Source organism: Oreochromis aureus, linkage group 4, assembly GCF_013358895.1.
Source record: "Oreochromis aureus strain Israel breed Guangdong linkage group 4, ZZ_aureus, whole genome shotgun sequence".
Taxonomy (NCBI): Eukaryota; Metazoa; Chordata; class Actinopteri; order Cichliformes; family Cichlidae; genus Oreochromis; species Oreochromis aureus.
Genome location: NC_052945.1, coordinates 7,205,172 through 7,230,816, shown reverse-complemented (window position 1 = coordinate 7,230,816; position 25,645 = coordinate 7,205,172). Strand labels below are relative to the sequence as shown.

At 40.6% G+C, this 25,645-nt stretch overlaps 1 protein-coding gene across 1 annotated transcript in view; it reads left to right on the top strand.

The window, feature by feature from the left end:
- Positions 1-25,059, top strand: part of ngfra (nerve growth factor receptor a (TNFR superfamily, member 16)) — a 29,215-nt gene extending 4,156 nt beyond the window's left edge. Inside the window, exons 3-6 of the mRNA XM_031725861.2 lie at positions 6,264-6,623; positions 13,565-13,805; positions 15,660-15,871; positions 21,337-25,059. Of these exons, the coding sequence (XP_031581721.1) occupies positions 6,264-6,623; positions 13,565-13,805; positions 15,660-15,871; positions 21,337-21,389 (866 nt within the window). The 3' untranslated portion in view covers positions 21,390-25,059. The remainder of the gene's footprint in view (positions 1-6,263; positions 6,624-13,564; positions 13,806-15,659; positions 15,872-21,336) is intronic.
- Positions 25,060-25,645: the final 586 nt, after the last annotated feature.

Here is a 25,645-nt window from a genome sequence, read left to right as displayed (position 1 = left end):
GATTACCAACATAGACACATCTGATTAACACAAACTTTTAACAATTGCATCATCTTTATTTATACATGCCATTCATATTTGGGGGTCTCAAGATCCAAACTCAAAACAAAGATTTTCAAAGCCAAAAATACTGTTATTGACCAATTTGTATAAACTGTATGATTTGTCTTTATCAAGTTACCCCAAAATAATGCAGGAATTCATCAGTTTGATGCTTGTAAGTGGGTCCAAATGTGTTCATTTAAAGCTCGGCTGAGGCTGTAAACCATTAGGGACTTGCTCTATGCTTTCCCAGAGTTGGGAAAGGTTCCAACTTCACAACAACACAAAGAAGAAAATAAGATTTTTGCATTTTGTCGTAGCAGTTCTCTTGTTCTGTAGCTCTGTCAGCATGCAAAGTGAAGGTCTCGAGTGTCACTGCGTAGTTCAGCAAAAGCTGCAGAACTGTTCAACACTGACTTGTGGCGTGAATTCATTATGGCAACATGTGCTGAAAAATCCTTTCATAAACAAGAAGTGCTGAGTAAAAGTCTTTTAACATCAAAATCTTCCCATGTGTTAAACAGAACCCCCCAAAATCTCAACTGGATGCCATTACGAGGGAGATGATTAAATTGTGGAGGAATGATTGCGGACTGGCAGGAATATTTTTATCCATAGACAATTCAAGTCTTGGACTTGTGAATTTGTTTGCATAACAAAATGCAAATCTCTGAGCCACATTATGTTATTAAGCATCTCAAGTCGGGCTAATTTCAACCCTTTGAAGTTTTTTGCCTTGGGTATCTCAAGAGCTGCAGTTGTTGGTGCAAGAACAGGGAGCCAGTTTTCTACATGTAGAGCAAAACAGTGCCACAGGCTGAAAAAAAATCCGGGTAAGATACAACGAGTCAATTTCATATAAACCTACTGTGTCAAAGCAAAGGAAGAGGCATGAATTTGACAAAAATGGGCTGATGTGCAAAAGTAAAAGTGAAATTCTTATGATTTTCCATCAGTGCTGTTGAAAATCCAGATTGGGAATGAATTTTATAAATATTAGTTAACATTGAAAAACGCATTTGATAACTTGGAACGACTAATTGGTTAAGTGGTGTCTGGAGTCTGAGGAGAAGCGCGCTGCTATTTCATGGGCGCCTGGACTTTATCACTGCTTTGACGTCACGAGGACTTCGTCTTGCATACCATATTCCTTTTCATATTGCTACGGCAAACAGTGGCAGATGATGTGTAGATGCTAAACCACAGCTCCACTTTCCTATAATGTGGGCTGGCTCTCTTGACTGTATTTCTGAATAGACGTTGTTTCGTTCTCTCCCTCACCCCCAACTCCTCTACACTAGCAAATCTCACCAATTCTTGTCGTGTCTCCCTTCATCTCCTGTTCTCACTTTTCTCAGCCAGCATGCCGCCCCCCTCCCCCTTCCTGTTGCTATGACTCATCGTCTGTATTAGCGGATAAAATGGTATTAGAGAGCCAGGCACCAAAGGGCACGATCTGCTCATTTATCATGCATACTGTTACATCAGTGCATCTTTACCAATTTGATCCAGCTAATTAAACCATATTGAAAAGCCTATTGTGCCTCTAACAGCGAACAATTATCTTGCTTTGCAGTACAGGAACAGTATTCACCACTGATAAACACTCAACAATTAAGCTCAAATACCCAGGAGGTTAAATTCAATTTCCGGTGCAAATGCATTTTTATACTTTTCTGCATTGTTTTTGTTTCAGCAATTTAAATATTAATGCACCTGAAACCCCCAGGAGCACAGTCGCTAAAATAAGGCTGAGTGGCGTTTATATACAAGCAAAGGTTAGAGGCTAAAACAGTGACCTTACCCGAAAAACGAATGCTATAAATACATTTTCTAAAGTGCAGATATGAATAATTGAGGAGTAAAATCCAACACGTCCATTTCCTGTTTCACGGTAAATAAGGGCAAATCTGTATTCACCTCGACCTCCTTTAATATCCCACTTCCTGTATCCCACTTCTACTCCTCCACCTACCAATGGTCTCCCCGGTCCCAGCTTGGGACGAGTGCCAGCATCAGCAGCAATAAAATATTTATCAGTCTCCTTCACTTTCACTGCTGTCATGGGAGATAAGACAACCAGACTTGCCTCACTTAGTGAGCCATTCAAAGGTGCTTGAATGCAATATGCGGGGCAAAACCCCAGGAGTCAATGTGGAAGAGCCCTGCTGGCCAACTGGACTGGGACTCACTGGAAATTAAAGGAAGAAGGAAAGTCGAATCATGGAATGTTTGAAGCAGAGCATCAAGTTACTTTTAACTTTGGATAAAGAAAGGGAAAATGGAGATTTTCTCCTGGCAGGTCTTCTCTGGCTGTAGCAGATGTATCAGATGAAGCTAGTTCCCTACATAACACCCTAAAAAAAGTGACTTTAGTACAGGATGCAAAAGCGGACATTGATTGCTAAATTATATTTTGCCTAATTTGGTCTTGCTTGGAATAGCTCCGGTTAATAATATTCCCTCTAGATTTGAAACACCTGTTTCAAATCTGGGGGAAGCAAAGTGGTCCAAAGAAGCAGGGTGATAATTACAGACAGAAATGATTTGTGCTCAAAAAGCCAAATAAAGCCGTCACGCAACTTTCCAAATGTTGATAATTTATCCTCAGTCAGCAGAGGGTCAGCGTTTTGGGTAGTGTCTGAGCAGAAACATGGTACTTTCTGTGAAGGGTAGGAAATGTCCAGCATTGCTCATGCTCACACCTAAAGTGCTGATTGTGAACATCATCAAATAGCTTCAAGGCCATCGAGAACTACATTATTGATGACACTAATGGGACCGAAACACATCAGCGTTAGAAGGGGGGGGTGGTCCTCCTGGGCTGAAGTGGCACAATTTAAGTGCATCGTGCCCCCATTCACGACCACATTTCCCTTTACCCGCAACCACCTTTATAGCCAAACACGATGACACTAAACGCTGATGTGTGCTCATCAGATCTCAGCTGGGGACAATTAGAAAGAAGGCCATATTTTATTAAAGAATGCACTCTCACCTGATGGCCTTTAACTTTCTTCCTTTCTTCTTTCCACATGAAAGCGCTGACGCATGCACCGCAGACACACGCCCACACACATCTCATCTGATAGTTCCTGCTGAACACTCGCTGCATATGGTCACATTTAGGCATGTTTACGCGCAAGAACTGCAAAGGGGACTCATGCATGCGAGTTAAAATTAGCGAGGAAGCCTGTTCGCAGCGGGATAATTGAAATGAATGAGGAGGGGAGGTTTACTGGTTGAGCCTGACTGAAACCAAAACAAAGGTTTCAACCTCACAAATTCAAATGATTATTTACTTTGGAGGTCTGGTGTTTGTCTGTGTCTGGATCATTCAGTTAGTGTCACCCTCCTCTATCACTTCTGCCTGCACACAGTAATAAGAGCAAAGGGTGATGACAGACTCACCCTTAAAGAAAAAGCACAGGATTTGATGGTGTCTGTCTAAGAAGGAAACTGAACGCACTTACATCCCTTCTTGCCTCATTTCCCGTGACCCTTTCTCCTTCTAGTTGTACACCAGCCCTTCCTCAACACTAAAATATGCTTTTTTGAGGGGGGTGGTTTGGGACCACCCTCACAGACTGCTTATAGTTGTGCTGCGTCAAACAATCTAGCGAATCATTCGAGCGAATCGAGCGGCTGCTCGCGCAGAGCTTGTTGATCCATCTACCTGTGTCTATATCATTACTTCCATCTGCTCCGCTCAGTCTGCTTGTATAATGTGACAGGTCTCATAGTCGGCCTCTTAGCAGCGCTGCTGTTTACAAGGTGTTTAGAGCTTCAATTGGTGCCAGTGTTTACTTGCCAGAGCCGCTTACAACGTAAAAGCAAGCGCTGGGACATTGCTGCAGGGTTTTTCACACTGACAATATGTTGTTTCTCAACACGACACCCGCTAAGCAATTCTTGTGAAAAACACATATTCCGAAGCATATGGATATGCAGATAAGAGCTCTGCGAGTCCCAGACATCCACACAGGCATGTGGCTTTATTTATAGTTCCGCCATTCCCAATGATTTATTTCACTTCAAGACAAACAGCACGGAGCCGCCGAGGAGATTTTGACGAGTGTAAACTTGCTACATGCTTCATTTTTGTGAAATTCATAGTAAAACGAGCAATGTCTGGTGTTAATTAAGCAGTTTATAAAGCTGCATTCTTGTCGCAAAATCTGATGTTGTGAAACCTTTATTCCAAACAGCTTTGTCACCCATTGAATGTTGTGTACAACACAACAGTCTTTGTGTTGTTTTTGCAGCTCTCTCAAGGTGACCGCTCTCATGTTATACACATACACACAAAAAAGGTTTTCGAAAAACAGTGACGCTGCCTCTGTAATGAATCTGAGCTTTAGTGTCGCCCCCCACCCCTGTCGGCCTTTCTACTATACTCTCATCTCATTCAACTGCTAAAGCACACTCATAGGGCACACAAACACTCTCGCTTTCACATTGTATGCATAATTCAGCAGGCATCCAATTATATCTGAAAATAAGTCTATATGAAAATGCAATATTAATAGATTACTTTGTGCCCTGAGGAACTCTCAGTGTAAGAATAAGCTAATTTGAGGTCATCACTTCCTCAGTCATGAACTCTCCCAAATCCTCCCGACTCCAAATAGCACCGAAGAACAAATCTGAAGAGCTTGAAGTAATTCAAAGGCAGCCAGTAATAAGTCACCACAGCTTTTACCTCATTTCTCTCATAACGCTACTGTGGTCTGATATGTCTTTTTTCTCCCTTTGCAAACAACTCACAACAAAAAATTATACAGTGAAATGTGCCTTAAACTCAAGGTTTTTTGCACACACACATACCCTGTGAAAGTTTAGCAAATATATGACACAAACCAGAAATAACACGTGCTTTATACAGATGACGCCACTACTTAGTCCGCCAGTTTACACACTCTTACTTCAGGCAGATCAAAGAGTGAAGCTTAGCTAATATTAGGCTGTGTTAAACCTAAAGCTAAAATATCTGAAACTATCCTACTGAACAGTATCTGCTTCTTATGAAGTTGTTGCCTTGCAGTTAGACGTTTATGCCTATTATCAGCATTTGTGATGATGATGATTATTTATTGGAGATTATGTATTGGAATTTCAGGAGCAGGACCACGCCCCCAAACACGCCCCTTCCGGTTGTCATCTATATAAGTTCCCCCAGTTCTGCAAGCTGTTCATTTTCGTTTACGTGCCCCATCCTCCCTCCTTGTTCTCAATTCTTTAACGTCTTCACTCCTATTTAGTACATGGGGAAACCGCAGCTCAGTTAATGTCCAAGCATTCACCTTTACCTACTAAAATGCTGTCAAACCTAAAATGAGGATGTGGGCCCAGCTAGTGAAATCTTACTTCAGGTACAAAAAGCTTAAATAAAGGCGGGAGTCCTGGAAACGTTTGCCAATGTACATAAAAAAATCCAACCTTGGTAATAAAGTGATATTTTCTCTGTGTTGTCCTTATCTGTGTTAAATAACTTGGTAATAACTTAATGCGCCCTTTTGCAGTACACTACTGGGTAGTTCAAATATAACAGTTTTCAACTATAGCGCAATTGGATTCTATATTTCAAATTCCATATCCGTATTCCTCCTTCACCTCATGGTGTTATCCTTGAAATCAAGGAAGATTAACAAGGAAAAGAAACAGGAGGTAAATTTTTAAACATACGACTGCAGCCTTACATTATGTTATGTTATATTAAATTGTGTTATGGCAATTAAAAATTCTATTTGTGCTTTTAGATCAGTTTATATCATGACCAGGTGACAAAAGTATCTTAATTTACTTAAGTCAGTGATGATGACTTTTAAAGACAGGTTTTCAGTGGAAGGATGTGGATGCACCTGCATTTCACTCCCCGCGTATGACTGAGATTAAAGCAGTTTACTCAGCGCAGCACAAACACTCTGGGATCGATATCGTAATGAGCACAGCAGGCTTTTGACTCGCTCCCCAACAAGAGCACCTTTCTTGTCCCGAAGCACAAATCACTAAAGAGCCCAGTGGATCAATGTGTCCTTCCTTTTAATGAATGTGCAGTAAACATGATTAATGTCATTATACTCACTGTTTTTCTCCCTGTTTATCTCCTCACATTTCCTTCTCTCTTCATCTCCTAATCGCTTTTATTTTTTTTCTCATCTCCCATTTCCTCTTTCTCACTTCTCTATCCATTTCCCTCAAACCTTTCCTCTAATGTGTAGGTGAGACCTTCTCTGAGAACTACAGTCATACAGAGCAGTGCAAGCCATGCACTCAGTGCACCGGGCTGATGCGGATGGAGACGCCGTGCACCGACTCCAACGATGCCAAATGCATCTGTAACTATAACTATTTCTTCAACACTGTAACTGGCCGTTGTGAGCGGTGTACGGTATGCCCTTTGGGACAGGGCGTGTACTCCCACTGTGATCACGATCATGACACGGTGTGTGAGGAATGTGTCGATGAAACCTTCTCTGACCAGGAAAACTCCCTCGAACCCTGTCTGCCCTGCACCATCTGTGATGAAAATGAAACACAAATGGCTAATTGCACGCCAACCAGTGACACTGTCTGCTACAGTAAGTCTGCACTGCACACTCTGCACAGTCTGCACACTCACGTTGCTTTCATATAGTTGATTTTTTTTAAAAAAGGATATTTTTTCACCTTCCAACGAAACCAAGGTAAAAACGAACAAAGGTGGTTTCTATGCCAAACATATCAGGGGTAAAAGTCCATTTAAAAAGTTAGCAGCTCCACACCAAAACTGCACAGTAGCTACGAGTAATTTTAAAACAGCATCATTTATGTCTCAGTCACATTTTGCACAAATCAGCAGGGGTAACGTCCACATGTGTGGGAACAAACGTGGTCAGAGGTCAGCCCTGGTCCAATTTTTAAACAGCAGGATGTTCAAAGTTTTAGCATTAAAAGGTCAAAGATTGCTGCAGTGTCAACAAAGGGACAATGAATAATCGTCTCGACCACAAAACAGAAGCTCAGAATGCCGGAGCAAAGTCAAGCTCCTCGTACCAAAGGAAGCTATAAATTCTCTTGGGTTAGACAAGGCGTGAAATTGACCTCATCAGGGGGCCACAAAGTTCAAATCTGTGGGGTAAAATGTCTTTGCTGGTATTGCTCTCGATTTCCTGTATGAAAAAATGTTCTTCTGCATTATCTTATGGGAATGCATGCTTGAACCAGTGAGGCACTTTTGAATAAATGCTTCAAAGAATGATCGTAATAGATGGACCACTGGCTAAAGGCCTACTAAGCTCTTGTGCACATTATCAGTTTATTGAAAAAGGCTTATGTATAAATTTTGGTATTCAGCAAGGATCTGTAATAATCCTCTTTTAAACGTTGAGTGGGTTGAGGTTTCATGGCCTCAAACACCGGTGGTGGCAGGTGGATATAACAAGTTAATGAGCCTCAGAAATTTGTCAAGCCCATGTTGTAGTAGAGAGGATGACTTAAATCTTCTTATAATAGGTTCTAATGGCACAAAAGACAAAGGAGAATGGACTGGGGGGAAAAAAGCAGGAAAAAGGACCCTAAACATACATAATTTTTCCATGAGTACCAAACGGCATCAGATGTGCCACATTTAGCATTTTTTTTTAAATTAATTCATCAGTAAGGTAATTTTTCAGACCATTCAAATTATGGCTTATTTTTTATATTTTTAGCCACCATGTTAAAATGAAATCTGCCAGATTGATTGGCAGATTTCTGTGCTAATTTCAAAACTAATAAATTAGAGTTTGAAAAACTACCAGTTGTTTTTAAAATTAAAATTTAGACTTTAATTTTGGTTGCCTGACTAATGCATTGGCTCATCTCAAAAATATATATGGTCCAGGCATATAATCTACTTCCACTTGGAATTTCAAAGTCATGCCTACCATTAGGCTGGCCTGTCCAAAAATATCTGCTGTCCCATAGGCCACAATGCAGCCTTTTGCTGCCCATTTAGCGCCCACCCAAGCAGATCAACTGTGACCCGCCTTGTCCTGAGTGATGGTACTGCAGCAGCAGTAACGGTGGGGACTGGAGATGGCATGATATGTGACTGTTTGAAAAATAATAGCACCAGTGGGCCTGCGGGTAATGGCTGCAGTCACATGCGGTCATGATGATGCTTGCTGACCTTATATGGTGGTCTTTGATACTGTGCATACAGTAAGTTTGGTATGACAAAGGAGAAAGTGCCTTACTGGTAATTTTTACAGGAGGATTTTTTATATTTTATTCTTATCCCGCTGCCTTATTTTTATACAGTATATGCTGTAAATAAGATGTGATTAAAGCATTTTAAAGTTCCCAGATCTTCATATCCAGCTGTCACCAAGTGTCAATTACATGACACAATGACAGAGACAGAAAGAGAAAGAGAGGGCTGCAGCATATGTGCTGTGCTGGTATTCTATGCAGAGGGGTCGATATCAGTCCAGGGATTTTCTTCTACTTGTGCTCAGGTTTCGCTGAGTGACCTCTATGAGCACCCACACTTGACTACAGTATGCACACACACACACACACACACACACACACACACACACACACACACACACACACACACACACACACACACACACACACACACACACACACACACGCGAGCTTAGTCGTCTCCAACTTCAGACACACAAATGCTTTATATGAGCATCCCGAATCAATACAACTGATAGCAGGCTAACATGACGCGTGCACACTCTTCCCCTGCCAAGTGTGATTCCTACGTTTTTCATTAAAGATGCTGCACATGTTTGAACCTTTTTGATCTGAAGCTGTAAACACCTCCACCACATTTTATCGAAGACCCTTGTTGGCCGTTGGCCTTGAGATAGCTTTTCCACAAGGTGTTGTCCGGTCTCCAGTTGAGCAGGTTTGCATTAAACGTGAACTGCTGAGCATCTGTTTGACAGTTTTTCCAAGAGAAGGGGAGTGAAAGATTAAAAACACAGATAAAGCAGACTTCTTTGCTCTTTTTTACCCCACTCTCATCACACCACGCTCATCACCTTCTCTCCTCCCCCTCTTTCTATCTCTTCCCACAGTGGCCCTCAAGTGGCTGGGTAAGCGGAGTGGTGGAAGTTGGCCAGTGTGCATTCAGAGCCTCCACTGCTGCAGTATAATTACTCCTGCTAATCAGAGCACTTTACAGCAGCTCCTCTGTTCATCTGTACCCCCTCCTCCCTCTCTCCTAACACTCTGCCTCTCTGTCTATCCTCCCCTCTACTCTTCCTATTAACCCTCCCTCACAGAAGACAGAGCGCTCACTTGAATAGTTCGTAGTACGTGTGCGTATGATAGATGTGTGCACGGCAGGCAATTGAGATAGAAGCTGAGCTGAGACAGAGGGAGAGTGTTTGGTGGCTGATAAAGAGGTCATTGTGTGTGTTCTGCGCCTGATAGTTGCTCATCTCCACCCTGAACTGGCAGCAGTCAAGACATCAACCTCTGCTCAAGACCCTGGGGTTAACTTCACCATAAAGACCTCAATGGCTCATAAAAATTCAATCTTTTTTTTCTCCCCTTTTGGTCCACACCCCACTAATAAACACATCTCCCTGAACACACAGGCCCACGCTCATAAAATCCAGGGTTAGTTTTATTTAGCTTCACGATTGTTTTAAACCCTCTGCTCCGAAAATTAAATTGTTAAAGTTCCACTGCTGCCTTTAAGCTCCTGCTCTGTTCCAGTTAGTGTATGCAGCCTCTGCAGGCTTATATTTGTCCTTTGGTCTATAGCCAGAGTTTTTTTTCTTCAGCCCATAGAAATGAGAGCATGAAGGAGTCACAATAAAGACGTAGCACACTGTACTTTATGTGTTGAGTCAGAGTTATGCAAAGGATGCTCCCAGGAGAGCTGTCGTCTTGGCTCGGAAAGAGATAAACGATTTACAGCAAATCCTAGGTGAGACTCGTACTGTAAGCATACATCTGCATGAAGGGCGCACTGATTGCACCAAAGCGTACTTAGAGAAGAGTAACATGATTGAAAGGCCAGTGTGAAGACAAACGTGCAGGGATTGCAACTTATTTGACAAACTGTATATAAGCCTAGACCATCTGCACACTTTCACACCTTCCATTCAAAATGTGTTCTATTTGTGAGCTCAGGTTGCATTGCTAATACCATTAGCCATCCCTGCATTAGCCGGATGATGTATGGCAGAGCTTAGGAAACCTGACTACATCCCAGGAAAGGTCAAGAAATGCATGTAATACAAACACCCATGTTCCACTCCCTCCTTTTAGACAGATCCCAATCAATAGTGCCGCTTTAAATAGGTCTCCGCATTATTTCTGTTTCTAAGTATGGCTCTGTTGTGCTCTGATTTTCTGTCCCACGAAATATATTTTCTGCTTTTTCAGCAACCCAATACCCTTACAACAGAACTGCCCCGCCACAGTCATGCAGAAAGACAGACCAACGTGGACTCTTAATGACAAACAGAAAAAAAGTCCAGACAAATTGCCCATCAAGATGCAAATGAACTATTAAAAGAATCATCCGTATGTAATATATGCAACAAATCACCGTGAAGAAACCTGAGTATTTGCTATATCAGAAGAAATAGGACCGCTATTGGCTGTCATGGTCCACTGAATATCTTTTTCGTGTTGTTAACATCAGTGGTCACAGCAATCATGTGGTGTGGTTTTCCTTCCATTACTAGTCTTTTCTGGAAGATTGTTCCCTTACTCAATATCCAACATTCATATAATACAGACATGACATTGATACATTCGAACCATGCATTTAAAGTACGAGCTAGAGGGGAGGTGGGTTGCAAAGTAGCTTGTAGATGTGTTAGCAGGAAAGTTGAGCCTAGTTTTTTGGTGGAGCCTTCAAATGAGAGATTTGCCAAAGATGTGTAGACGCCCTGATGAAGGCTTGTAAGCCAAATCCTGTTTGAGTTTTTTTTTCCTCTTTAGGTTAAATATAACTATGCCATTAGAATAAATTCAATTTAAATTTTAATTGAGTTCTTTATATATAATTATTATTTAAAATGATTTTATATCTGATTTCAAATACACCATGTTTAAAGGTTATATTGTACTTATTGATAAAAGCTTAGAATACAGAAATATAATAGGTGGAAACCAGATAGCAGCCCTAAAAAAATCATAACATCTGTAAAGAGGGGACACCTAAAGTATTTTGGATAGAGTGTCCCGGTGTTTGGCCATGAAGGAAACCCCAGGAGTCTCCACAGGGTTAATCCTGCAAGTGCAAGACAAAGCTAATGAGGAGCAGCCTGAGGTTCTGGTGGGAATTACTGGCTCAGATCTGAACCAGGCTGCACAACTCCTTCCCCACTCTGCTGTTGTGCTCAGAGGGGTCTTAGATTTGACTGGACAGACCTCTTACTTGGCCTTCTTGACCACACTTTGACAGAAGGCATAATCTGTAACCTTCTCTGCAGACCTTTTCTGTCATCTAACAGAATCGTTGCTTTGTAACTTGCAGAACTTTTCAAAACAAATGCATACTACAAGAATTTGCATTTCGTGCGAAAATGCAGTGTGAATGCAGTGTAGTGGAAATTATCTGCCGAAAAATGCAGAAGAAGCAGAACTATCTGCTGAAAAGAAGTGTAGAAGCTGAAGTGTTTGCTGAAGACAGCTTTATTTGAAAGGGTACACTAAAGAGTGTCAAGAAAGCAGTGAGTGTGGAAGATGTGCGTCAACAGCCACGGGTAGAATTTGAACCTGCACCGCCTGGTCTCAGGGCGGCTACTCATCTCAGTGAGCCAAATGGGCACTCATGTTAGAAACTGGAAATGGAGATGAAGAAGCTGAAGACAGGTGAAGAAGCTGACGTACATATTAGAAAAGTTGCTGAATTAATAAAAACTGAAGAATTGTAATAAATTAGCAGAAATATTGACCAAGCAAAACAGTCAGTTGAAAAAAGCTGAACAAGTTCCGTCAAAAGTAGTAGTTGTTGAATGGTGAGAAACTGGCTGCTGTCTGCTGGAAAGAGGTGAAGACGCTGAACTGTTTGCTGAAGACAGGAAGAAGCTGAAGTCCATATTAGAAAAGTTGCTGAAATCATAAAAACTTTGCAGAATTGCAATAAATTAGCAGAAATATTGAACAAGCAAAACAGTCAGCTGAAAAAAGCTGTACAAGCTAAAGTTCCATCAGCTTGAACTGTCTGCTGAAACATGTTGCCATGTTGCCATGTTTTGTGTGAATGCCTCACAGCATTCACACAAATATGACAGGAGCATTGGAGAGTTATGATGGATGCATTGTTTTTTCAGAACAAGCAATGCCCATCAGAGTGGGCATGGAGCTGCTGCTAAATGGGAAATTACATTGAAATAATTAATGGAGCTCACAACGAAAGAGGAAATAGGACAATTTATGAAAATTACTTCTTTACAGACATAGCTATGATAGAAACCAGACCCGTCCAGTAGCACAGTGCTCTTCTCGCTTCTCTGGCCTCAGGAAAGGCTAAACTCAATATGATGACCTCGCTAAAACCCCAGACTTTGTTCAGCTAGAAACCATATGGCCTCAATGTTGTGCAGTGCGCAAAGATCACACAGATGGAGATGTGACGAGAGGAGACCTGGCATGCAAGGCCCAAACTTAGTGTGGAGAAAGCTGAGTGTGTAGTGGGTGGTGGATATTTACCCCCTTAGTTAAAGAGCATTCCTTCTTTCTGCACAGAGCAACTCAGGAAGAACCCATCTGTCTATCAGAAACAGCTGCTACATGAGTGCAGCACGCCAGACATCTGCTTGGGGACTTGGTGACTTGTTTGATTATGGTATATGCATGGGAATATACAGTGGAATTAATATGTTAAGGTTTTGATTTATACACAGGAAGTGAATAAAGTTTATATGTATGTTATACTATATACTTCTATGACTTCTTGGTTCTCAGAGAGCGCATCTCTATTTTTGTAATGTTTGGATTTCTCCTTTTTTAGACAGCAATGGATGAATAAATAGATTTTCCCTTAAGTTTTCATACAGTACTCCCCTTAACATTACAAGCAGGGCAAAATTTTCCAGTGCTTTGGTTTATGATAAACTATATATAGCAACAACAAGTGGTGTTGCTGTGAAACTAAAATGGTAAACCCTGTAAATGTTACAGAAAGCTGGTAAAAGTCTCCATGCTGGCACTGGCACAGCATCCTCAAAATATTGAGCTCAGAGTGCATCATGTTAAATTCTGAAAATCCTGTCAGCAATGACGCAGTGGAGCCAACTTGAAACAAAAGGGCAGTTCTAGTGAGAAGTTTACCTACATTCATCACGGACATGAATGCCATGGTAATTTGGGGCTTTAACGATTTCTTTGAACTGTTGTTTTTCTAGGTTTCTTCAGAAGGAAGTACTTCCAGACAGAAAGACATATTTTTTTGCCCTGCAATGTGGACAGAATTTAATTGTGCTCTATTTCTATAGCTGTATATAAGCAGTTTAAATAACATGTTTCCTGTCTCATAAATGCTCCTGTCTCTCTGTTTTCTTCCTTATAGATCCTAGTTTACCCACCGATGTCATTCCTACCTCCGATTTGGATATATCTTCATCCTCCCTCCCTGATCCCTTCCTTCCTGATGCCTCTGACAGCCCACTGCCTGGAGGAGAAACGACTACGTCCAGCGCTGGTTCTCCTCGCTTCCTCGGTCACGGCCTCAATGAAAACCTCATACCTATCTACTGCTCTATCCTGGCTGCCATGGTGGTGGGCATTGCCGCTTATCTCATCTTTAGGAGGTCAGTTTGTGCAGAGAAATAATTAAAAGCAACTCTATGGTCAAGGATATTGGCTCATTTGGGTTTTACAACTTATTTAAAAATGTTGTCTGGTGTAGAATGAGCGAACAATGATGGTGGTTTGGATGTTGCTTGGAGCAACATCTGCCCCAGGCAACATCTGGCTGAAAAGTGGTAGTAAGGTGGCTGGTCGAATATTAATTCCAGTTGTGGTTGAAGAGGCTTTAAGCCATTTGTGCTAAAACACACCATAACAAAAAAACCCAAACTCAGCTCTTAATACTTCAGAGAGCTCTCTCTCTCTCTCTTACTGTCTCTCTTTCACTCTCTCTCTCTCTCTCTCACACACACACACACACACACACACACACACACACACACACACACACACACACACACACACACACACACACACGTTAGTGAGGACGTGCAACCACACATGCAAGCACTCAGACAGACAGATACAAACCCAGGCTATAACACATTTGAAGCAAGTAAACAAGCTCATTAAGGGCATTGATTGTTTGAAAAGTGCCGACCAGAGGAAATTTGAGTGCCAGATTTATCAGCACAGTCACGCACACATCTGGTTAATAACCTCATGTACTTGTTGACATGCATAGACAGACTGTAAATTACATGAATTTCTTTAACACCCAGTATTTTATAAGAAGAGGTGTTTACTATACCGTACCACTCAATACCTCATGAATATTTACTGATTCACGTTGCTTTATCTTCTACGAGAAGAACACTTTGTTGCCTTTCTTTTTTACAGTATTTCTTATATTTATTTTATTTAGTGTGTTTCTTTTTCTTGTAGTTGTATTCATAGCACTAATTATATTTCTGGTTTTTAATATTCTAGTACAAAATATAACTATGCAGTTTACAGTGATAATGATGACAGATTAACTGTTAAAGCCCATAGCATTTTCTGAACAAATACAAATGAAAGTTACTCCATTCTAGCAGATGGCTGTTGAATTTGCAAGTGGAAGTGACAGCTGTGAATGGATTTCAATAAGGTGTTAGAAGCTGTAGCTAGTTAGCTAACTAATACATTGCAATGAACTGATTTAAAATTCTGTCTCCATCTGGACTTTATAATGTTGATCACACTAAATGTTTGTGGCAAAATCTTTGTGTAATTCACAAATAAGAAATAGAAATAGATGGAAATGGAAATTTTTTTTGCATAGGACTGTGGAGCTAGTTAGTCCTTTAATTCTGAGGATGATGTAAAATATGAATTATAGTTTACTAATTTGTCATTTTAGGTTTTTTAATTAGAATGATCTTAAACACTAAATGTGTTTAGCTAATATATCCAGTAAAGTGGGCAGCTGAGGTCTTAGGGTGATATTGTTAGGGTGTTAGCGTTGTTGGAGTTCTTACACCATGATAAGTAATATTGTTGCAACTTTCATCATGAGGTAATACAAAGAGTGGAGCAGGTTGTAATGGATTCGGTGGGTAAAACGTGTTTCATCATTTGCACTGAAGATCGTTAAATATGATGTTTTAGGAACAACACCAATGTTGGGATATCAGATCCCACACTGTAGATGGTGACTTGAAAGGGCCATTTGCAATGTAACACAGTGTAGGTGGCTGATAATGTGATGATAAGCCGCCCTCTTAACCTCTTATTGACTTCTGTTTATCTATTACAGGAGATAAGAACATAATTTTGTTCATTCAGTAGTTTTGTTTTTGTGTTTCTGGTTTTAGAAATGCTTAAAAAAAGCCAAAGACAAGTAATACTTTAATGAAAGAAGATTTGTTTTAGTTTAAAGCCATGACTGTATCTTTATCACAGTGGATCTTATCTGATGTGCTACTTTTCCACAGGTGGAATAGCTGCAAACAGAACAAACAGGCAGCTAATAACCGTGCAGCTACAAACAACCAGATGGTGACGCCGGAAGGAGAGAAGTTGCACAGTGACAGCGGGATCTCAGTGGACAGTCAGAGTCTGCAGGAGCAGCAGCAGCAGCAACAGCAGCAGGCCCAGGCTGAAGTCCAGCCTCAGCCTTCGCACTCTCATACACAGGAACAGATAGGTAAGCTCAAACCCTAATCCCTGCTTTTCAGTCTTTCCGTGTGATAAAGGGGTATTTAAGTATCCAAATGCTTCATCTTTCAAAAGCAATAGATCTTGGGTCGTCTCTTGCTTATTGCAAATCAATTTCCCAGTTCCATGAAAGCATAAAGTGGAAATTGCGTGACCGTGTTCTAATAAAATGATAAGCCTGATGGGAGCTAAGGTGCTTCACTCCATGAAAACCTGGCCTCTCATCACAGAAACTTAGACTCATCCCAGACTGAATTCATTTTTCCTTCATGTGGTATTACTTTTGGTGCCAAGGAAAGTCTACCTCGATTAAATCAAGATATTCTACTGAGATTTTATCAATGTGTGCAGTGGTGTTTTTTGAGCATTGTGCAAGCTTTTCTCTCAGAGGGAAGACACATTTCTGCGGGATTGAGATCAAAAGCAATATATCACCTAACAGCAGGACTAAAATCTACATTTAGCTGCCAAAGGCAGGTAGGTGAGGCCAAGTCTTACAGGTATTCACGATGCATTAGACTCAAGGAATGCACAGGCTACGGCTCTGTGGGAAACCTGCCGTCAAAACAAGGTGAAAAATTTCAGTGTTGACAGAATTTTGACACAGATTCCATCTCAGTCAGTACATTGGAAGAATGTATAGACTGGGTATGTAACTGTATATGTATGATCTGTATTTGCCTTTACCACTACTCCTCCATATATTTGTCTCTGGGGACTTGGGAAGTGTTTCTGGTGTAGGTCTTTAGGACAGATTGTGCAACGCAGACTCAAAAGCCAGACAACATCTAAAAGGTTTGTTTGTAAGATGAACTCAATAAATGATGTCTGGCTTAGAACCAACATTATGCACTTTACTAATCTATTATAAAGCAATTTACCATGTCCTTAATTTACTTCTTGTAATGCAGTGCATTAAGATGGAGAAACGCAGAGATGAACTTTTTGTGTGTGTTTTTGTTTGTCTGAGATATCTGCCATTACTGTTAATATAGATATATTAAGATAACTCCAAGTATACATTTTTTTTGTAGTGCTTTGCCATTTTTGTCTGCAAGCCTGAATTTCTGTGCTTCCTACTAAAGGCATAAATATTCTTAAAAATTCTTTTTTTTAAATAAAGAGCTGTGACATTTTCAAAATCAGCTGGGAACTTTAGATTGTAGGGAATGTTAGTGGATCAGGAGAAATCTGTGCATTTTGGGGACTAACTTGCAGATTTATATATGTTAAATCAGCCATCACTTGGTAGCAGCAAGTGATGTTAAAGCAGCATGAATGTGTATGTTTAAATGTGTTTTTAAATGTTGGGAACAGCAGTACTTTTTAGCAAATTCATTATCAAGCTTTACATGTAAAGACAATGTTTTACAGGATCAATATGTTAGAGGGATTTGATCACAATAGCTAAAACCCTCCAAAATGCCAGTATCATCCCTTAACCGGTACAAGAAATATAAATGCAAACATTGAATTATTACTATATTTGAGCCCAGTTATCTCAAATTATACCAGTCTTTTATGACCATCTAATTCTCCTTTTAAATCAATATAAGATCAGGTGATTTCATTCACTGCATAGCACTGAATATATAAACGCGAAGAACGAGGCTCGGTGAGAATTGTCACTGAATGTCTGGAAAAAAAGAGCCTAGGAGAATAAAAGTAAGTGCTCCAGGAATGTGAAGTGGCCTCTGCACAACACTGAGTCATCCATCGTCCTTCAATTCTCAAATAGCACTTACAAAATGAAACCAGCTTTTTTATTCGATTTATACATATAAGACTGAGTTTTTTCCTCAACTGAAGAAGTCTTAAGTTCACTCGTGATCTTGTTTTCAGTTGTTCTTGCTTGTCCTGTTCTTTCTCAGGGTTTTATTTTTCCCTTCCAAAGCATATTGTGTAAAGATTAAGAAATTGTTATAATAAGGATAATAGTGTGTGAAGACAAACAACTGACAAATCCTTGCTTCTACAATCTGCACCACTGTGTCTGGTCTAGGATACCCATTACATTCTAATGAGGCCTGGAAAAAGCTTGTTTTGTTCTTGTGTTTTGTTTGAGTACCTCTTTTCATTCTTCCACTCAACAAATGTGAAGCCCGCTGTATGTCAAAGAAAAGAAAGGAATTTCTTTTGGAGGCAAAGTTTGGCATTGGTTCATTGAGAGGATGACTGCCTGCTTAACACTGTCACCTCTTTAACGGATTGGCTCATTAGCAGGTGTTACGAGATGGGATCCAGGCCTGGGCTCCAAATCTGATGTCGTATCAGTGTTTAGCACGTGCTAATTGGCATTACCACCGTCTGTCGGTGCGGAAGCCATTAAAAAGGCAGCAAATGTGCTTGTGCAGGGGGTTGTGTGCTCTTACACAACCAACTGGGACTGTAAAAAAAGCAAAGGGGTGAGAATATGCGCCATAAATCCATGATAATCGCAGGGGGTTTCCTGTTTCCACTGAACCATATTTAACTGGTAGCTAAAGTATTGGGAACAGCTTCAGTCAAAACAAGTCAAAGAGGCTTTTAAAACCAGAAACCGAGCAATGAAAATGTCCCCTCGCTTTGACTGACACACTCAATGAGGGTATTCCCTGCATGAATCACTGGTGAGGGGTGAGACCTCCAAGATGAAGGGTCCTCAGCCTCATTTCTGTCTGCTCATCTGAATTGAAAAGAACCATCTCATCTGTGCAGCGCCCCTCCCTGAACTCTCCCTCGCTTACTGCCTGCTTCCCCCTATGAATTGTGTGTTTAAAATTTAAACGAGACCTCATTGCCCACCAAACTGAGTCAAAGCAGGTGCCGATCAAAAACCATTTAAAGGATTGTCAGAGTCATTGGAAAAAACAAAAGACCTGATGATGAAAGGGTAGAAAGTTGATGTTAGAGCTTCAAAACTGACCTAAAATAACACCGTAGCAAATGTACAGCCCCAGATTTATGCTGCTTAATCTTCCTGCGAAAGGTTTGCTGAAAACACAGAGGGACGACAGTCTTTATTGCATCACTACAGTCAACCTCCATCATGGGGTTTACATGTGTGATTGCGTTTGAGAGCCCACGGTACCTGCAGAATCTCAGCAGTACGTTCTTTACTCTGCAACATTATACAGCTGAAAGTTACAGTAATAATGCAGCTGAGTCATGTTACAAATCACTAATGCAATTTCTGCAGTACAAGAGGGATGACTCATAACTGGTTGTCATCCTCCCACATTAGCAAGTTTGCAAAAACTTCTCTGGGTGGAAGTATTCTCACTGCTGTTGTTATCTGAATAATGAGCATAGTAGAAGGCAACAGACACCCCGCGTGAAATAAGTATGTATTTGGTGCACAGTAGAGCTGCAATGAGTCGACTAACTGATTAAATTTTTCTACAACAACTTTAATAATTGGTTAAGTGGTTTGATTACCCTCAAGATGTTGATTTAACAAATCAACACACTTGATGGTATCAACAAGGATTTAGGCTGTTTTTTCCCCCAAAGCCAGAGTCTTATTATGTCATCTGTTTTTATCAAATCCACAATCAAGGAGCAATTAGGTCTCGGAAATAAGTTCACAACTAAACTAAATATTCACCCTCTAATGTCCTGATTAATATTCAGCTTTCCTTTATCACCAGGATGTAGAAAGAAATTTCTGAAGTGCTGGGAACCTGGTGACTAGTTTTTTGAATTAGCCTCTGGGGACAACCACCAGCTGGGGCTTCCAGTGTAGAGAACAGACATCTGGTGCAAGACTTCCTGCTCTGTAAACCAGCAATTCTTTACAAAGGCAGATACATTTAAAAAAAGCTATAAAAATCTAAATTGTTATCAGAGCCTAGCTTAAGGTTCAAGGTCGTATTTTGGCAAATGAGTTCACTCTATTGCTCCCACCATGGGCTGTTTGTTGGCATTGAAGCAAAGCATCAAACTTGATTGGTAAGTAGAACTCAGACTGCAAATGGACCACACGATTGGGTACAAATATCTTGCCCCATCACACAAGTGCATAAGCAGATATTTGATAAAAAAGACTATGGAAATTCATCAGCTTGGTACATGCGATCACAAATGCCTGATGACAAATAAAAATACAAAAAAGAGGGACCAGGCAAATTTAGGAAATAGGTTTATAATTTAGGAAGAAAAGACTGTGTTCATGCAGCGTTTAGTTAATCAAGTAAACACAAAAATATGTAGTATCCTTTCAAGTTCCCTAAAAAAGATGAAAATGGATCTAAATGAGTTCTGAAATGAAAATAAGTAGTGCTAAGTAAACTATCAAAAGAAAAACAGATATATATGTGAACATAGTAAAACACTGGCTCTTTAACTTTTCCTTTAAGTTCTTGTGACAATCATGAAACCACAAATCACAATCACAATTGGCAAATTTCAAAGCTTAACAGTGGCTTTGGATCCAATCAGGATTCCCTGAATGTTCTGATTGAAAAAAAAAAAAAGTCAGTAACAAGGCTTCGCCCTGATGGGGAGTTCACATTTCAGAGTAGACCTGATTGAACTGGTTCAGTGAAAGACAGCTTGTATTGATTCTTGGAATGAGGTCGGACTCTATAAAACAGCCATGTGGCTATTATTATCAATGCTGCCTCTGAAATGAGGTGCATTGCCAGTTCAGAAACAGTTGGACTGAAGCAGAAGCCCAGGTGCAAGCCACTGTGTGTCTGTGTGCATGAACTTGTGCGTGATACAGATGGCTGGGCACTGGCCAGCGTCAGAGTCTTTCTGCTCTGTGTCACTGAGGATGCCTGTAGAGTGTCTGTTTAAGCAAGAAGGAAGAGACGAGTGCTTTGGACTGCCGCTGGACATAATCAGAGTGGATGGAGAAAGGAAGCAGAGAAACTGGGTGTAGCGATCTTAGTGCTCTTAGTGCAGTATGAAGTTTGGAAAAGGATTTTGTAGGGAGAGAGTGACACTATAGGTAGTCCCTTCTTCAAACTGTGTTGTACTGTAGTTCACTTTCACAAGGATGCATTGATTAGACACAAAAATGAGCCACCAGACTTTGGGGTCCTCTCAGAAGTATGTCTTCATTCCCAAGGTGTTTCCATGGTTTCCCTCAATCAGCTTTGTTTCTCATCCTCATGGAGCTAATGATCCAGTTTAACAAGCTTGAATGAGTGGATGACACCATAGGGCCCTCTACAGGGTAGAGTGTGATTATCCAGAGTTTTAGAGGTTTTACATGACTTATAGTAAGTAGTTTATTTTTTGGTGAATGGATAGCTGTAACATTTGGGCGATTTAACTAGAAGCATTTCCTCGTGATTAAGGAACTTTTTGAAGAAGATAGAACAAGGAGCTTTTCAGTGCGAGACACAAGAAACAGTGTTGGTATGAGTGAAATTTCGAGATAATAAAAAAAGAGCTCTACAATTAAACCCACCCCCCCACCAGTGTCTTCTTTTCACAGCCTGACATATATCTTATCTTTTTCTGCAGTGGTTAGGGTGGATGGGGGTCCCCAGCCTGACTCGCCTCCCCCTGAAGTCTGAGGAGGCGGAGGCCCAAGACAAGGAGAAGACAGCGGGGACTTAAACAGTGGACCAAAAGGAAGACAGGCGGCCACAGAATGTAAAAACCGACTCTGATTTATATCTGAAGCTGCCACAGAGCGACATCTCGACTGATACGGACCTCCCAGCATCTTTGGGCCACACGCTGACTCTTCCTCCATGCACATACAGTGTGCCTGGACGCAATCTCTTTGGCAATATCAACCAAAATCTGAACCTGTGTTACACAGATAGGTAGATATTTGCCAGTGCATCTTGTATTACCTGACTATTCCAGTATGACATGACATAATTCTCACTAGCTGCCAGTTTAGAACCTCCTATCCATCTCGAAGCTTTTCATTTACCTTTAAATTTTATGATCACTTGCAATGAAACATCTATGCCTGATAGGTAAATAGGTAGAAAGACACTTCATTATATTCCCTCTTTTTTCATGAGCATCAAAGAGACAAAGGGAGCTTGTTCATCTCACATCTTGCTCTGTGGCGTCCCACTCTTGGATAATCCTCTGCCTCTCTCCACGAGATTCACTCTATTAGACCCCCACCGTCATCAGCGATACGAAAAGCAACAGGGGAGCCGTGAGTCACTCCCAACTTCTTCTGAAATTTCTTTCTCTTGTATCATTTAACCACAGATGCGTTTCATGTCATGTTGTCTTATAAAACGTCTGCGTCATTGTTTGAGATTGGCTACGCCGACTGATGTGAGTGACTCATATTTGAAAAGGAGGTTAACTTTTTTTTTTTTTCGCCTCAGTGAGATGCTTCTTCCTGACTTTCTCTCACAAACTAACCCCCGTTGCGTCACCTAAAAAGGATTGTGTTTTGGTAATTTCACGCTTTTAATTCAACATACGCATATCTATATATCTTCTGTTTATGGCGCGGTACTTTAATTTTGTGGCTTGAGCTACATGGCTGATTCAGCAGTGGTCCTCCACACTCCTCTGTGGAGCCTGGATGTGCAACATGAGGGGGAACGTCTCTGCATTGTGGAGCTCTGCTGACTCATTGCAATGAGTTAACTTGCCTGATGGGAAGGGGAAGCCATCTAATGAGCAACAAACTACGTCATCAGTGCTCATTAAACTGATGTTTAAATGAATCTGGGACACAAAATCAGCAACAAGGAATCCCATCTATAACAATTTACGCTTACTGAGTGGAAAATTGGGACAACCCTCAGAGGCACACTTTCATTTCATAATCTGCACAAGCAACTACATCTCCACATTCTCACTCTTGCAGTCTTTCATGCAGCTTTGTCTGAGTCTGATAAACAGTGTGGAGGTGCTAATGCTTTGCCGCTGGCACTCACATCAACACAGGACCCATTAGAGAGACATCCTGACAGGCAGGTAGTAATTACCTCAGGGTTTCAGCTTCATTTACCCTCTGCTCCACTCTCATTGGGATTAATGCTGTGGACGACAGAGGGGTGACTACGCCCTCGCTGAAGCCTCAACGCCACATTACAAATCCTTTATCCCACTCTGAGGCTGCTGACATTTACTACATTGGCTGGTGATATAAAAGCACTTAGTCCAGGCTCACATCTAAAGCTGGGTGACACCTTTTATCATGGAGGACCACTTTTATGCTGCCCCCCTCCTGTTGCCTAAAGTAGCTGTAAAATCAATTGACATAGGTACCTTGCAAAAGATTGTAGCTGAGCTCACCTGCATTGCTTTAGCATTCATTCCTTCAGGGGCACGTATCTTCTCAGGGTCCCTCTTAATGTGTTGTGGATAAAATGATAAAGAGATCTTCAGAAAATTAGTGTGAATCATCTGTAAGTTGTGTAATAGACCTGCTAAGTAGACAAGTAAAGTAGCGTAGAAAGACACGGGTTGATATAGATTCAGGATCTAGAAACAGAGTCATTTAAAAGAATAGTTTGGTTGCTTTTTTTGCGAATGTTTTGATGAGAAGATTGTTGCTAATGTCAGATCTGAACATTCAATATGATGCCCTCTGAGGCCGGTTAGCTTAGCTTAGAATGAAAACAATGGTTGGCTGGCTCTGGCCAAAGGTAAGAAATTCACCTACCTGTACCAAGTTCCCTGATAAACACATCACTTCTCCTAGCTTCATACGAAACCTCACATGTAAGAGATGACACATGGCTTTTAAACGGGGATTATTTGTTATACCATTATCTATGGACAAGTGGATGTGTTTACTTGTTAGCAGAACTTGTCGAATTTAATGACCACCAGATAGGAAATGTCACACAGTAAGAAGAAGACAGAGAAAGTGAGTCATTATATCCCGCATGCATCAATCACCTGGTCACCAACAGCTCAAGACAATTAAACTTTCTCTTCACTTGTGATTCATGAATCACTGCAGCATAATGAATGGAAGCAAATAAAACTCTGCCGTCCTTTGCTCACACCTCCTCAGCTGATGCGGTGCGGACATGTGACCACACACACATACAGACAGTGTATGATTCACTCCTCTATTGTAAGAGCCGGTATGAGTCATCCCGATCCAAGCTCTGGCAGTGACATTAAAGCAGACTCTGCTACAGTATGAGCGACCAGAGTGTTGACTTAACAGGAAAGTAAGAAAAAAAACATACTCCACGACTGCATCCCCCTGAGGCCCAATCAGCCCTCCAGCAGTGAACTCATATACCCTGAACTGACTTATTCTGTGTTACTCTAACAGCTTGTAAAGTGAGACACACTGTAGGAATGTACAACCTGAATATAAACAGAAATATATGCAAGACAAATTCAAGGATAAGGTTTGAGTAGCCCTAAGTTTTTGTTGTAAATTGATTTTTCTTTTTTGTCTTCACATTTTTCTGTTTGTTTGTATGACTGAATAATATTACACTTTTGGAATCCGTATTTTTTCTAACTGATGTTATTTTGTAGCACTTATTAGACATAATATGAATGCACTCAAAGAGTGTACCACAGTTCAAGTGCCTGTGTACAGTGTCCAGTGTCTTTGAGTTCAGATGTATGGCTAGTTTTCTTTTGCAGTTTTTCCACTTATTTTGTGTTTTTTGTGTATTTTTTAAAATCTTTTCAGAGCTAATGAAGGTTTCTAGTAAATCGAAGTCAGCACTATAGATGAACCTTGGAGACGCAAGCAAACTGTATAAACCTGGCACCAGTATAAAGAGACTTACAGTATAAATAGGTTGCCAGTGAACACATACTATATGTTAACATGCTATAAATACTGGCGACTAACAGGGTCATGTAGCATTGCATAAACATGCCACCCAGGACTTCTACTCTAAAGCTCACACATATTATTTGTCAATAGAAATCAGCTCTACGGTACTGATTTTTTGCATGTACAGTAAGTTTTATCACATACCTCCATCACAGAGGCAACAAGATATGTAATCTACAGTAACATGAAGTCTATGGGGAGGTTCACTGTGATACTCTGTGATATTATTACTTGATACAGATAGATCAGGACCTGGTCCCAGTAAAGCCGAATGTCATCTGCAGTAACCTACTAATGTAAAATGCATTATGTAAATGTGAATTTCTTAGCGTTGATACAAGATAGAAAAATACCTTATAAAATGTATAAAAACAAAAATATGTGCAAGTGTAATGGACATCCATATTAAAATAAACAGATGTCATTGCATTATTTGTCTACTCTGTGTTTGTAGCTACACTGAGATTGATTATATTCACATGAATAGATAAACATGGTGTTAATATTATTGGTTAAAGGAAGAGCTTGAGATTTTGGCAAACCCGCTTGCTAAAAAGAGATCTCGTAACTGTTTTGCAAATATAAAACCTGTGCCAGGTATTGATTAGCTTAGAATAGCTCAAAGAATACAAGGAAGAAAACTAATAAAGCTTCAGTGTTTAAGCATTAAGATATTATAAAATGAACAATTGCCACATTTAATTGCAGTGTTATAACTTTTTGTCATGACCTTAAAAACATGCAAAATTATGCAACAGTTGTAGATGGGTGAAAAGTATGGGCTTAATAATCCGGTTTGGCATATATTACTGCCTGCTTGCAAATGCTTTTATCGTCTGGTAGAACGCTGCGTCTTAATAGTTTATGAATTGCAGATCGCTTCAGGCTCGGAGATATTTTTAGGCTGTTTTCGTTGTACATTTCCATTTCCAATGACGTTCGAATTGGTTGACTTTGAGGTCCATTCCAAAAAAACTGCAGCTTGCAAGTTTTTAATAAACTTGAAGCAGTTCATTAAGGATTTATGCTAAT